A 13129-nucleotide genomic window follows, 5' to 3' on the forward strand; every position below is an offset into this window, starting at 1 on the left:
TGTAGAAAGGGAGGATGGTCCAGCAGTTAACACACTTGTCTAGGACTTAGGAGACCCAGGTTCAAATTCCTGCTCCCTCAAAGACTTCCTGGGTGACCTTGGCAAATCACTTAGCCCTTCTGTGCATCAGCTCCCTGCCTGTAAAATAGGAATAATAGTGCTTCCCTACCTCCCAGGAGTGTTGTGGGGATACATACATACATAAATGAGTTTTGAGGTACTCAGATACAATAGTCATGAGAACCTAAGACAGATGTGAATGTATTTGTATGTTGCTTGTTTTATAGTATTAGGACACTAGGTTCATTCCGAAGATCTGCTGAGTGAAACCAAAACCAGGAGCTGTTGGTTAGTATCAGCACTGGGACTTGGCAGAAGAGGTCCAGTACTTCAAACTCTGTCTGTATCTCTCTCAGCCAGCACCTGTGGTTGTGTAGCTAGTATAGGCAATGACAGCAATACAAATATCAGCGAGAGAATGACTCCGAAAGGTAGAATGAAGTTCCTTGTCAGGTTTCCATATAAAGGGGGAACCAGTCTACTATCTAAAATGACAGTTACTCCTATGAACTGAACTGTACAACTCCTTAAAAGAAAGGCAAACAGACAGTGGTCTAATGGTGAAACTGCTCTTCGGAGCCCTGTGTCTTACCTGGGCAAGGAAAGCTGTGCCGGTGATTCGGAAGTTTTCCATTGGGGAATTCACCCAGGGGAGGAGGCTCTGGATGATCTCAAGTGTTATTAGTCCAAATCTTAGCAGACCACTGGAAGGCAAAAAACCGCTTATGGGGTCGATTGCACACTTCAAAAACTCAGCTGCTCTGAGCAGACAGCTCTGATATCTATGGGTGGGAGCTGTGTGTTTCCACCCAGGGCACCCCCCACAAAGCTATAAACTGGAGGTTCCCTCTCAGCCACTCTATTTGCTACTGATTCCCAAGGATAAAATCATGCCTCTTAGATCTCTTACCTCACCAGCAGACACACTCCCTCATGGTGAGTCTGGGGGTTTTCAAGCAGAATCCATGTTTTCTGCGTCCTGAGCACTCTCACCAGTCTCTCATTCCTAGCTTTGGAAAGCACAGATTCTAACGCTTGGACAGAAAACCTGGGGAAAGAGAGGCACAGAACTGCAGCAATCAGTAGGAAGGTGCAGCCTGAACAGAGTCAGGAAGCCCAGGTTACTTGTCAGGTCTGCTGTTCATCGACAGTTCATCCACTGGCAATATCCTGGACACCAGTGTCCCTGGAAGGACTTGATGCCAGGAGGTATGTTTCTGTCTCATACATCTCATATAACTAGTTTTGCTAGGGACAAAATTTTGCAGTCATTTTTCACTTTCTGCAAGGAGTATGGATACTAGCAGAGTACAAGGATATAAAAAAGATACACGATCAGGACCCAAAAACTGGGGGGCATAGAATGTGGTGATCACTAGTGGATATTTTGGGGTTGTATCTCCAGATATGATGTGACAGAGTGCTGAGGGTATGCACTTGAGTCAGCACTCTGGTCACTATTAGTACTAATTCAGTTCCTTACAGAAAGCCTAATTGGACAGAGGTGTAGCTGATTACGAGGTCAGATTGGGGCTAGTGAGTCATGGAACCAATCATTCCATTAACAGGGAAACTGTATAAAAGGACATGGGCAGGAGCCCTTTGAGGGGAACAGACAGAGAAAGAAACTTGGGTGACCAGATATCCCGATATTTGGGGCTTTTTCTTATACAGGTGCCTATTACCACCCACCCCCTGTCCTGATTTTTCACACTTGCTGTCTGGTCACCCAAAGAGAAACAGAAAGACAAAAAGCTGGGAGAGCCTGACAAAGTGAGCTCTCTGAGTGGAAACACCTTCCCCCCATTTTGGAGAAGAGTTTAGAAAGTTGAGATACAAGATAAAGGTGCTATGTATTGGTAGGGGGATTAAATAGACTTCACGTTGGTGTTTACAAGCAAGAAAGTCTCAACGTGGTCTGTGTTTGTAGAAGATGTGGGGGTGCAACACCCCTCTCTGTCACAGCTGGGGGCTCATCAGGGATTTCCCTGTTATCTATGCAAATAGAGAGCCTGCTGGAGAAGCCGGGGTAGAGGTCTGGCAGTCCAGGTGATGGAGGGAACACACTGAAATGGGTGGTGAAGCAGCAAGGAGAAGTCTAGAACAGGGGTTCTCAACCTTTCTGTTTCTGAGCCTCCTCTCACCTCAACAAGCTATAAATACTCCATGGCCCACTCCCAGGCCTCTGCCCTGCCAGGCATCAGAGTTTGGGGCTCCTGGCTCTAGATTTTAACTCCACAGGGTGCAGGGGCTGGGGCTTTAGTGCAGGTGCTGGGCCTCAGGGCTCCAGCCTGGCTGGGCTCAGAGATTCAGCTTTCTGCCCTAAGCCCCAGCTAGTCTACTGCCAGCCCTGCTTGGCGGACCCCCTAAAACCGGCCCGGTTGAGAACTGCTGGTGTAGAAGACCCCACAGACCTTCTAACAATCCCACCAGGCAGAAAAACAGCCTTTGCTTGCCTGGTAGGTTTAACAGCAAAAGAGCCTTCAGGAATTTATACAGGAACAAGCCCAGGTCTGGCAACAACTCCTCCAAAGTCTGGCAAGTCCTGTGACAGGAAATGGAAACCAGGCACAGGAGATCAGACTCTGTAAAATGGGACCTGCGAACAACCCTGATCTGGTTTTGGTTACTCTTAAAGGAGCAGCGGTGAGACCTCACAAGGACAGAACAATGTGGGCCTTTCGACTGACACCCCATTTAACCGGGGAAGCACATATATGGCTCTTAGTGATTAGCGGGCAAGAGATTAGGATGTGATTAAGGCAGCCATGCTGGACGAGGTGGGGCCTGTCCACAGAAAAGTACTGCCAGAAATGGAGAGTTGAAAGATGGATTGAGGGATTAGGCCTCTGTGCATTTGCATAGAAATTGAAAGATTGGACCACTTACTGGTAAGGCCACATACTCAAACTGTGGGGGAGATCATGGACTGCATGATTCTGGAAGTTTCTTCAGAGTCACCCTGAGCATACCTGAGTATAGGTTACGTGGCACCAGCCAGTTAATCTGGACCCCGCAGTTAAAATTACAGAGGAATTTGCAGAGGCGGACATTCCCAGAGTGAGTCAGTGGTTTAAGGGGCTAAAAGATCACTAAAAGATTGCCATATGAGTCTCAAATAAAAGCTCATGTCACCAATATCATTGTGAAACACATCTACAGATGCTGTGTAAAGAGCCATGTCTATGCATTGAAAATTACATTCTTATGATCTGTGTCTAGGGACTAGTCACCAGGAAAGGTGAAAAAATGGTTTTCTTTAAGGCAAGAAATGTTTCTCCATCTGTTTGTTTACATGTAAATTAAGCATGTAGGGTTCACATTCAGTTCAGGACTGTGAGAACTTCAAAGAAAGAAAAGTAACAGGAAGGAGACAGGGAGTGGGGACCCAATTTTGGGGTACACCTCAAAGGTTTGCTCTAGTATATTTGGGGGACAAAGAAGACACCCTGGCATCTTTCACTTAGGAAGTAGATGGACAGCGAGACGGACAGCGGGGTCACTATCAGGCTTGGTTGAGAACGTTGGGTGAGAAACATCTTTAGACAGGAGGTTAACCTGTTGGGTAAGTTTAGTCTCTAGGACCATGTTATGATTTCATTTGACATGTAACCATTTTTTGCTTGCATTCTTTCTCACTGTCACTGGAAATTCTGTTCTTTGACCATCTCTGTTCTTGTTTGCCCTATAAATATATCTAAGTGCTGTGTGTTTTGCACTATAGAGTATAAGTAATAAAGTATAAAGTATAGAGTCTAAAGTATAAGAAGTAAACTGGTGTGTACTGTTCCATAGGGAACAGCACGCCCGGTAATTCTGTGGGTGTTCAGTGGATAAAGGTCTGGACACTATACGGAACGGTCAGAAGACTCGGGGGTTGGTGTGTGCCTATCACTAACCTGTACAAAGAGACTGGGGTCTGAGGAGGCCTGGATGGCAGTGCTTGTTTTGCCAGAGCCTGGTCATTTTAGGGAACTGACCCACAGCAGACACAGACAAGACTTCCTCACTCTAAGGGCAGGCAATGGTAAGGTGCCTCATAACCCTGGAAATTCCTGGGGAGTGTCACACAACTCTATTGGAATTCTTTGTTTCTCTCCCTTCCTTCTAATTACCGGCAAGGGTTGCCCTCAGTATGTTGTTGGTCTTTTTGGAATAGGCTCCAGCTGCTTATCCTTGGCAAAGGCATCTTTTGTCCTGAGGTTCGGCTGACCTGCTGCAGGAGAACAGGAAACAACTCTGGGAGCAGCTCCTGCACAGCTTTGCTCGACTGCTGTGCTGACACCACCTCAAAGATGGCACATGTTGCCTGAAAGGAGAGCATGGTAAAAAATGAGATCTCCTCCCAACACCATCACACCTCTTCTCCCCTTCTGATATCAGCTGTACTGAATTTTCACTTCTGCCGGTAACTTGAATGACTGCAAGCAACTCCCTTAACTCATGGCTCAGTTTCCCACATCTGTAAAAATGTGTATGACCTACCAAGGCATGTTGTGAGTCCTAAGGAATATTTGCAAAGCACTGTGAGCAACCTGGTTCAAAGACTCTCTAATTGCCAGATGTTATTAAGTAAATCAGCCACATACTCTAAAACTGCGTATTTGTTCCACAGACAGCAGAGCTGGACTCAGGGAAACAGTACATCAGAGGAGAAGTGCCCACACAGCAATATTCTACCACACTTCTAGCTTTCCAGCAGCAGGATTGTCACAGGGCAGAGGAAAGCCTGAAAGGCGTGTCTGTCATCTAACTTACTGAGAGAGGTTCAGCAGCTGCCAAATGCCTGTCAGTTTCAGTCTCTGAGGTGATGCTTTCTTCTTGGCTTGTTGACGTCTTTATTTTTTCTATTAGGACCTGTAGGACCTGAGTGGCAAGCAAGGGGTCTCCCCCCAGAGATCTCCACAGCTCACTGGTGTAACTGCAATTTAACAGAAGTTACATGTGACCCCTGGACACTTTTGTGGCTCAGACTGAATGCGTCCTATTTAAGTAAAGACCAACTTTTCTCCTTGCCTATGAGGAGAAAGTTAGGAGCACTGTCCTCCTTTAACGCTCCTCCTGTTTAAATATTGAGTTTCCAGTTACAGAACTAGGTTAAGTGACCTAGTCTTACTGCAGCCTAACCATTAATACTAGACTTCCGAAGGACAGGACACAGAGCGCCAATCTCAGTTCCTGTTTTCCCACTTCCCAGTAAATATGGAATCCTGAGCATGTGGCTCCCAAAGATCCAGGGTTTGGAAGGCAAGTGGATGAAAGAAAAGCCACATTTCTACTAACTGGACATACAATTATGAGAACGAATATTCATGGCCATCCTAGTTCCCCTTCACAAAGGGTGTCCCTACCCTCTGTTTGCCAGAAGCTGGGACTGGGCAACAGGGGATGGATCATTTGACAGTTACCTGTTCTGTTCATTCCCTCTAGGACATGTGGCACTGGCCACTGTCGGAAGACAGGACACTGGGCTAGATGGACCTTTGGTCTGACCCAGTATGGCCGTTCTTATGGTCTTAGATTCCAGCACTGATAACTGATAACCCAGTTGGGGACCTTTAAATGAAATGATGGATCTGCTTCCAGTCCAGTTTTAAATCCCAAGGACAGCAACTCTATTCTAGCAGCCACACCCTGACCGATACCAAGCGGCGGTCTGATGACAATATTGGCCCTATTCTTTGTCATCAGCCAGGGATTGGACTTGAAGCTGTCATGCTACCAGGAAATCAACAGCAATTGCTAATTTCCAAAGTGAGGTCAATTCAGGTGTCTAGAGAGCCAGGCCGGTTCCAGGCACCAGCCCAGCAAGCAGCTGCTTGGGGCAGGCAATGGTGAGGGGCAGCACATCTGGGTCTTCGGTGGCAATTCGGCGGCTGGTCCCTCACTCCTTCTCAGAGCGAAGGAGTAGAGCTGCACATCGCGATCGCAGGGTTTTTTTATTCCCCGCCCTTTTTTTGCTGCTTGGGGCAGCAAAAGCCCTGGAGCCAGCCCTGCTAGAGAAGTACATGTTTCCAACAATACACTCCAGTTATACCAGTAAAGTTAGGTCTTTAGGATGTCAAAGCAGTTATGAATTAATGGAAACAGAATGACACTTAATTTCTCTCCACACCCCACCTTACCATGCTCTTGGACCTTCCTGGAGAAAGACCCAGGCTATTAACCATCAGGAATTATCCCAAAATGTCTGCTGCTTAAATAAAGCCCTACATCTCCCAGCAAAGCTGTGGGATCCATGTTTTACCAAGATGAATGCAATAGGTAGCGGTATATACCTGTCCATTGGCAGATGGTTGCTGAGTAGGCTGGAGATCACTGCCTCTAGGTGATGGTGAGCTAAAATAGACACTGCCTCCAGCAGGAATTGCCTCAAGCTGCCCTCCTGGATAGTAGCCATGTGGCTATATATTATATCCACAATAGCTGGCACCTGGAAGGAACAAAACCAGAAAGAAATGTCCCTTTTTCTTTCTCTCCATTCATTCTACAGAATCAAAACCTTTATTTAGACATTTGCTGATTTTTTAGAAATTCCTCAAGAAACAAACGTTCAAATATGTCTGTGTAACTTTAACCCACAACAATTGCCCACACTTGGCTGTAAAAATTAACACTGACACACACACATACAGCGAAACCCCGCTATAACACGATGATCAGGGTCCAAAAAATTGGATCGCGCTAAATGTGGGGTCGCGGTATAGCAGGGTTTACCATTTCAAGTTGGTCAGTTTCAAGCCGGTCGATTTCTCTTGGGCAGAAAACTACTTGCATTTGCGAACTGCCCACCGCAGTAACTGAAAGGGTGGAGCTCCAGCAGCAGGGGCTCTCAGCCATGCAGGGAGAGAGGGAAACACTTGGGGAGAGCAGGGGAGATGTGCAACGGGCAGAGGAAGAGAGAGGAGCAGCTGGGGAGAGAGTGGCTCTTCTCACCAAAAGGGTAAGCGGGGGCAGGTGGGAAGAGGCAGTGGGGAAGGCACATTCCATTTTTTGCTTTTTTTCCCCCTTTGGGGGCACTCCAGCCCCTCTCCCTTCACAAAGCCTCTCTCTCTCTCTCTCTCTTTTTTCTCTCTCTCTTTTGCGCTTCCGCAGCGCTCCAGCTGCTTTTTTTTTTTGGCCTGGGGCGGCCGGAGCCACCTTACAATCGTGTTATAGCCGAATTCGCATTATTACGGGGCGCATTATAGCAGGGTCAGGGGCGGCTCTAGCCATTTCGCCATCCCAAGCACGGTGGCACCCGTGGCTCCGGTGGACCTCCCGCAGGCGACCGGCAGAGCACCCCCGCGGCGTGCCGCCCCAAGCACGCGCTTTGCGTGCTGGGGCCTGGAGCCGCCCCTGAGCGGGGTTTCCCTGTACATACCAGGTAATTTAATGTGGTGGTGCCCAGCTATGCATTAAATAAACCAGCTGGCATGCACAAAAGAAGGCTTTGCTTGCCCAGATTTTGCAGGTGTGATTTAAGCAGCCAAATGCAACCATTTGCCTCGAAGGATGCACAGTTCATAAACAACCACAAGCACAAAATATGCAAGTGCTTTAAACACAGTGTGCAAATGCCTGGGACTATGAACAGGTGACGACCTCTCATTCATTCCTAGCCCTTCACATCTTCGAAACACTGTGCAAACGTGGCAGTTCTGCTGCGAGGGTTCCCTGTCCTGAGGCCTTTCACCAGCCTTGATAGAAGATTTGTGGAGTGCTCCTTTCATCTAGCCCTAACGCACTGGGCTCCAGAATAAGGCATATAAATAGTGGATCCCAAAGACACTATAGTTTTCTCCCTCCCTCCTTCTATTCTTAAAGGGTACGTCTACACACCAAAAAAATCCCACAGCAGTGAGTTTCAGAGCTCAGGTCAACCTGGGCCTGAGGGGCTTGCACTATGTGGCTAAAAGTGTAGCTGTTCCTGCTCGGGCTGCAGCCCAGGCTCTGAAACCTGGCAAGAGGGTGGGTCTCAGAGCCCAGGCTCCAGACTCCCTGGGAATAACTACAGGGCTATTTTTATCCAGGTAGCCCTTAGCCATTGGCCTCCTAAGAACTGGATGCCTCCAAGTGGCGTTAATTCTGTCTTCTTGTCTTTTCCCCAGAGTGTTTTTTCAAGCCTTTCTTGGCTGAATACTGTGGCAACAAGCCAGACAAATAAATAACCAACCATCTTCCTTTTCCCTTGGATTCTCTCTGTCTATTGCTATTGATTCTGCCATTGCCTAGTTTAGGGTGGGAACAGAGATGGAATCGACTCTATGTCCGAGGGGGAGAAACAGCAAGATTTTTGTTCATTACACATGAGGGCAAAGATCTAAAAGCCTCGAGTTTAGGCAGAAAACCTCTCCAGTTTCCCGTTTTACCTTATCAAGCATGGCATCTCCACACTCCTTCAGTATAACCTTCATCCACAGTCCAGCTGCTGTGGCACAGGTGGGGCTGGCAGACAGCATACTTTCCACTGTGGCCTCAATAAAGGCTGTGGCCTGTTCTGGGGGAAAGTACTCACTAACAACCTGGGAACAAATCAAAAACAGGAGAGACTGCAATGATGTTTGGCTCCAGCACTTGTAAAAATGGAGGCCTAATATCTCTATGGAAAAATATCTATGCATCAGCAAATTGCATCCGACGAAGTGGGTATTCACCCACGAAAGCTCATGCTCCAATACGTCTGTTAGTCTATAAGGTGCCACAGGACTCTTTGCTGCTTTTACAGATCCAGACTAACACAGCTACCCCTCTGATTAATTAACAATTTGTTAATTAGCCTCATGTCCAGCTAGCCATTTGGGATTAAAATTCTCTCCATAGTCTATATACTACATTTTTGTATTCTACACTAATGAGATCAGGTTCGAGGCAAAGCTTCTGTTGCACAGTTAGCACAACATTGTACTGGATATGCAGGAGGTAAGTTTCCAGTTTGTATTCTCTTAGATACACTGCATCTTTTTACAATATATACAATGAAGTCAAGAGAGGCATGCACACAAATATAGGCTAAGGCAAACCCACAAGGTGACAGAATGAAGACTGGATGGGTTCTCAGCTTGATGTTCCACTAATACAGTTTTTTCTCATGGATAGCTGGATAGGTACATGTGTGCGCATCTGCGTGTGCATTTTCATGGGCGTGCAACATTCTGTGGAATCTGGATTTTACATGGCATTCATAGCACACATCTATGAAAAGCATCTTGCTGGTTACTAGCAACAAATGCCCCTCGCCCACAGCTCGCTCCAAGTATGGAAAGGCATCATGAAAGCGTAAATGTAAAATGAAGGGTGCCTGGTCACTAGAACATCCGCACAAGTTTTTTGAGTCAGTTACCCTGGCCATTTTGGAAGATGCCTGAAACAGAGCCTCGGGGTCCGGAGCTGCTGTTAGTTCTTCACGGAGACATCTCAGCTCCTCTTCCGCTGACCCCAGGTTCATGGGCTGGCCTGGAGTGGAGAAAAGGAAAAAAAGTACTGTAACGACTAATGAAACTGAACCTCTACTGCATGGATATTCATACAGGAGGATCCATGTGCTAGGCTGTTATCAGCATAGTGTAAAATCTTGGCCCCATCAAAGTCAATGGCAAAACTCCTGTTGACTATAATGGAGTCGGGATTAACACCCTAAATGTCTGAAAGTTAACAGTAGTGGTATGTTATTGTGACTGATACAGGAATGAACAAGCATCGTATTCAGCTTGGAGCAGCTTTCTGAGGGTGTCTGGTTTCAGTAGTGTCTCTGCTCTCACTACCCCTCTGATACTTGCTCTCACTATTTACATCTAATCTCACATTCAAGTACAACTCATGGAGGTAGATGTGAGGGGTTCCAATGTAGAAGTGAATCCCTCCACCAAACTCTCGTTGTAAATGAGATGGGGCTGGACAAAACCTTCGGCAGGAAACCCAGGCTCATCTGTCACTTCTAAACAATGCTGGGATTTCTATGTTGTACACTCAAAGACTGGAGTCCCTTATTCTGTTTCTGAATCACCAGCACTGGTTTTTAGGACTGATTAATAATAATTAGAAATAGGGTGACCAGATGTCCCAATTTTATAGGGACAGTCCCAATTTTGGGGTCTTTTTCTTATATAGACTCATATTATCCCCCACCCCCGTCCTGCATGAGTTTCACATTTGCTGTCTGGTCACCCTAATTGGAAATGGCCTTAAATAAAAACCAAGATCTATCCCATTAGGTGAAAAGAACATCCCACTCCAGGGGTCGGCAACCTTTCAGAAGTGTTGTGCCGAGTCTTCATTTATTCACTCAAATTTAAGGTTTCGCGTGCCAGTAAGACATTTTAACGTTTTGAGAAGGTCTCTTTCTATAAGTCTATAATATATAACTAAATTGTGGTTGTATGTAAAGTAAATAAGGCTTTTAAAATGTTTCAGAAGCTTCATTTAAAATTAAATTAAAATGCGGAGCCCCCCGGACTGGTGGCCAGAACCTGGGCAGTGTGAGTGCCGCTGAAAATCAGCTCACGTGCCGCCTTCGGCACCCGTGCCATAGATTGCCTACCCCTGTCCCACTCTTTCACAAAGGGGAAAATGGCCTACACTTACTCCAATAGCTTTGAATGCTCATGACAGAGGGCTGCTGCAAGAACTTTTTGTTTAAAGAATTATTCCAGGAAACCCCTCCAATACAGCCAGTGGCAGGGTAAAGAGAATGAAAATGTTTAGTACCAAGGGCTTGTTTACATGGAGAAGTCAAGAAAGCTAATCAAATTCATTTTCAAACTGCATTAGTTAAACTTCATTAAACACCTCTGGGGACACACTTATTTAGAATTAAAGGGGCCTTTTTTCAGGTTAGTTTAATTCATGTAATTCACTTAAATTAAGAAGGGCCATTTTCATTCAGAATCAGAGCATCCACACGTGTTTAATGACACTTTAAAATTTACACCTTTAGTTCATTTGGATTAACTCTCCTTAGTGTCCCTGTGTAGAGAAGCCCTAAGGAACTGAGCAGTTATCTACCTGGTGCAGACCATTTATTATTTGTACAGTTCCCAGAAGTGTGCCACACTCTTTACACATCATAATCGTCTCTTCTAATGAGCTATTTACAAGATGCCCACCACTCTGTTATCTAAGTGCCAACAGACAGGACAGAAAGAACTAGACAGGCAGAAAAATGGACATTACAACAGTGAAAGAAGCTGAAGAATTACTTATACCTGCTAATGGTCTCCTCACCTTGTATACAGAGAAGGCAGCTGATACAGTCAACCACCCACTGACGAGACGTGGCCAGTGAATCACAGCTGTATGGTGCTATTGCTCCAATCAGAGATCCAAACTGATGAAAAGTTTCCTGAGTCTAATTAAAAAAGAATGAAGAATGAACGTTCTCCAGCTGTACTAGACTTCACTTGCCATCTTTATTGTTGATACCAGTCAGCTCTGTGTTTTTGGGGAACCAGGGCACAGTATCTAGCTTGTGTGACTCCTGAAGGACACCCCCAATTCCCATCTCTGTTTGAACCAAAACCGATCAGAGAAAAGGCTTGCAGAGAACAATGAAGGGTTTGGGGAGACACACCTAGACGCCTCCTGACAAGGGTGACAAGATTAAGACATCTCCATTTGCATACAGAATGAAGAACAGAGACAACTCTCTAGCCTCAACTGCATGAAAGATGGAATAGGGATTAGCATAAAGAATGAAGAACAGAGAACCGCACTGAACTCTGGGACCAGAAAAGCAGGGACGCATTGAATCATGGGAATCCCTGCTCCAGATGCTAATGAACCTATGCCTGCACACACTCAGCTCAGCAATTATCAGACCAATTCTAGTAATAAATCTTTGACTCATATCCCAAAATACTGAAGCAGCCTAGTTGCCTTGTGAGCTCCCCGGAAGAAAACAACACCCATAGCCAAGAATGATCAGCTCCTATTGACTAGCCTAAAGAAAACCCTTGAGCCATCAGTTTACCCATAAACAAATCTAGTGTTCTCCCTTGAACCATTGTATTTTCTCTACAAAACCCCTACCTATGCCCAGGTAAGGGTTCTGATGTATAGACCCAACTCTGCATCAGTTCCACCGGGATTCCATCTCCTGACTGATTGTGCTGGGGGCTCTGCCTGTCTCCAGCACTCAGGACCCTGAGCTACCACCATCACCTGGGAACCCCGACCAGTTCAAGCCTCATGGAGTGGGTGGGATCCATCTCTCTCTCTCTCTCTGTTTTCTTTCCTACCTCAGGTATTAACCTTTAAAATGTAGCTGTTATGTTTGTTTAGCCCTCCTGGTGTGGTTATCACTATGATTCAATCAATAACTGTTATGGGTCAGCTGGTTGCTTCTCTCTCTCTCTCTCTCTCAATTTTACTCTTTTGTGTTTTTAGCTTCCCCCATTTACTCTGCAGCGACGCTTCTTGTACCTAAGCTAAAGATCCCTGTAGTGCCCCAAAATACAGTGGGGTTTGTTCATCAAGTGGGTTACTACCAGTACAATTGTAATGTGAAAGTGTGATAGGAATGTGTTAAACTTGGGGCACATAAGTGGGTGGGGGGAGCAGTAGAAAGTGCTGCTGAACCCAGCCTGTTGAGACCAGGGGCGCATGAGGGTACCAGCTTGAAAGTGCTGCTTAACCCAGCCCACTGAACACAGGGACATATGAGGGGATCAGCTGGGGAGTGCTGATTGACTTGCTCTGCTAGTGTGTGTGCGCATGTTCGTCTAGTTCTAGTTATTAGCCCTGGGGAACCTAGGTCCTGCAGGAGAGCTCCATTGGGAGGGGACTTGTAGAAGGAAGGAGTAGAACACACAAGTGACATAAGTAGCACATTAATAAAATTACAGAACCGCCCCACCCCTTCCTTCCCCCACAGAAGAGTAACCCTAATTAATGAGCCTCCCCAAAGTAACGGGCACATCTGGTAACATTGTGCCTCTGATTCCTGTACTGAACTGGGTAACGCACATTGGAAAATATAATCCCAATTGTACATACAAACGGATGGGGTCTAAATTAGCTGTTATCACTCAAAGAAGAGACCTCAGGTCATTGTGTACAGTTCTCTGAAAGCATCTGCTCCACATGCCGTCAA

At 46.1% G+C, this 13129-nt stretch overlaps 1 protein-coding gene across 1 annotated transcript in view; it reads right to left on the minus strand.

Moving 5' to 3' along the window:
- LOC123353813 (maestro heat-like repeat-containing protein family member 2B) overlaps positions 1-13129 on the minus strand; it is a 51781-nt gene that overhangs the window by 10380 nt on the left and 28272 nt on the right. Inside the window, exons 27-34 of the mRNA XM_044995226.1 lie at positions 11263-11386; positions 9383-9495; positions 8412-8564; positions 6339-6493; positions 4819-4981; positions 4176-4369; positions 971-1108; positions 653-764 (exon numbers count right to left, since the gene is read on the minus strand). Coding sequence (XP_044851161.1) covers positions 653-764; positions 971-1108; positions 4176-4369; positions 4819-4981; positions 6339-6493; positions 8412-8564; positions 9383-9495; positions 11263-11386 — 1152 coding nt within the window. The remainder of the gene's footprint in view (positions 1-652; positions 765-970; positions 1109-4175; positions 4370-4818; positions 4982-6338; positions 6494-8411; positions 8565-9382; positions 9496-11262; positions 11387-13129) is intronic.

The sequence above is a fragment of the Mauremys mutica genome, chromosome 20 (genome assembly GCF_020497125.1).
Source record: "Mauremys mutica isolate MM-2020 ecotype Southern chromosome 20, ASM2049712v1, whole genome shotgun sequence".
NCBI lineage: Eukaryota > Metazoa > Chordata > Testudines > Geoemydidae > Mauremys > Mauremys mutica.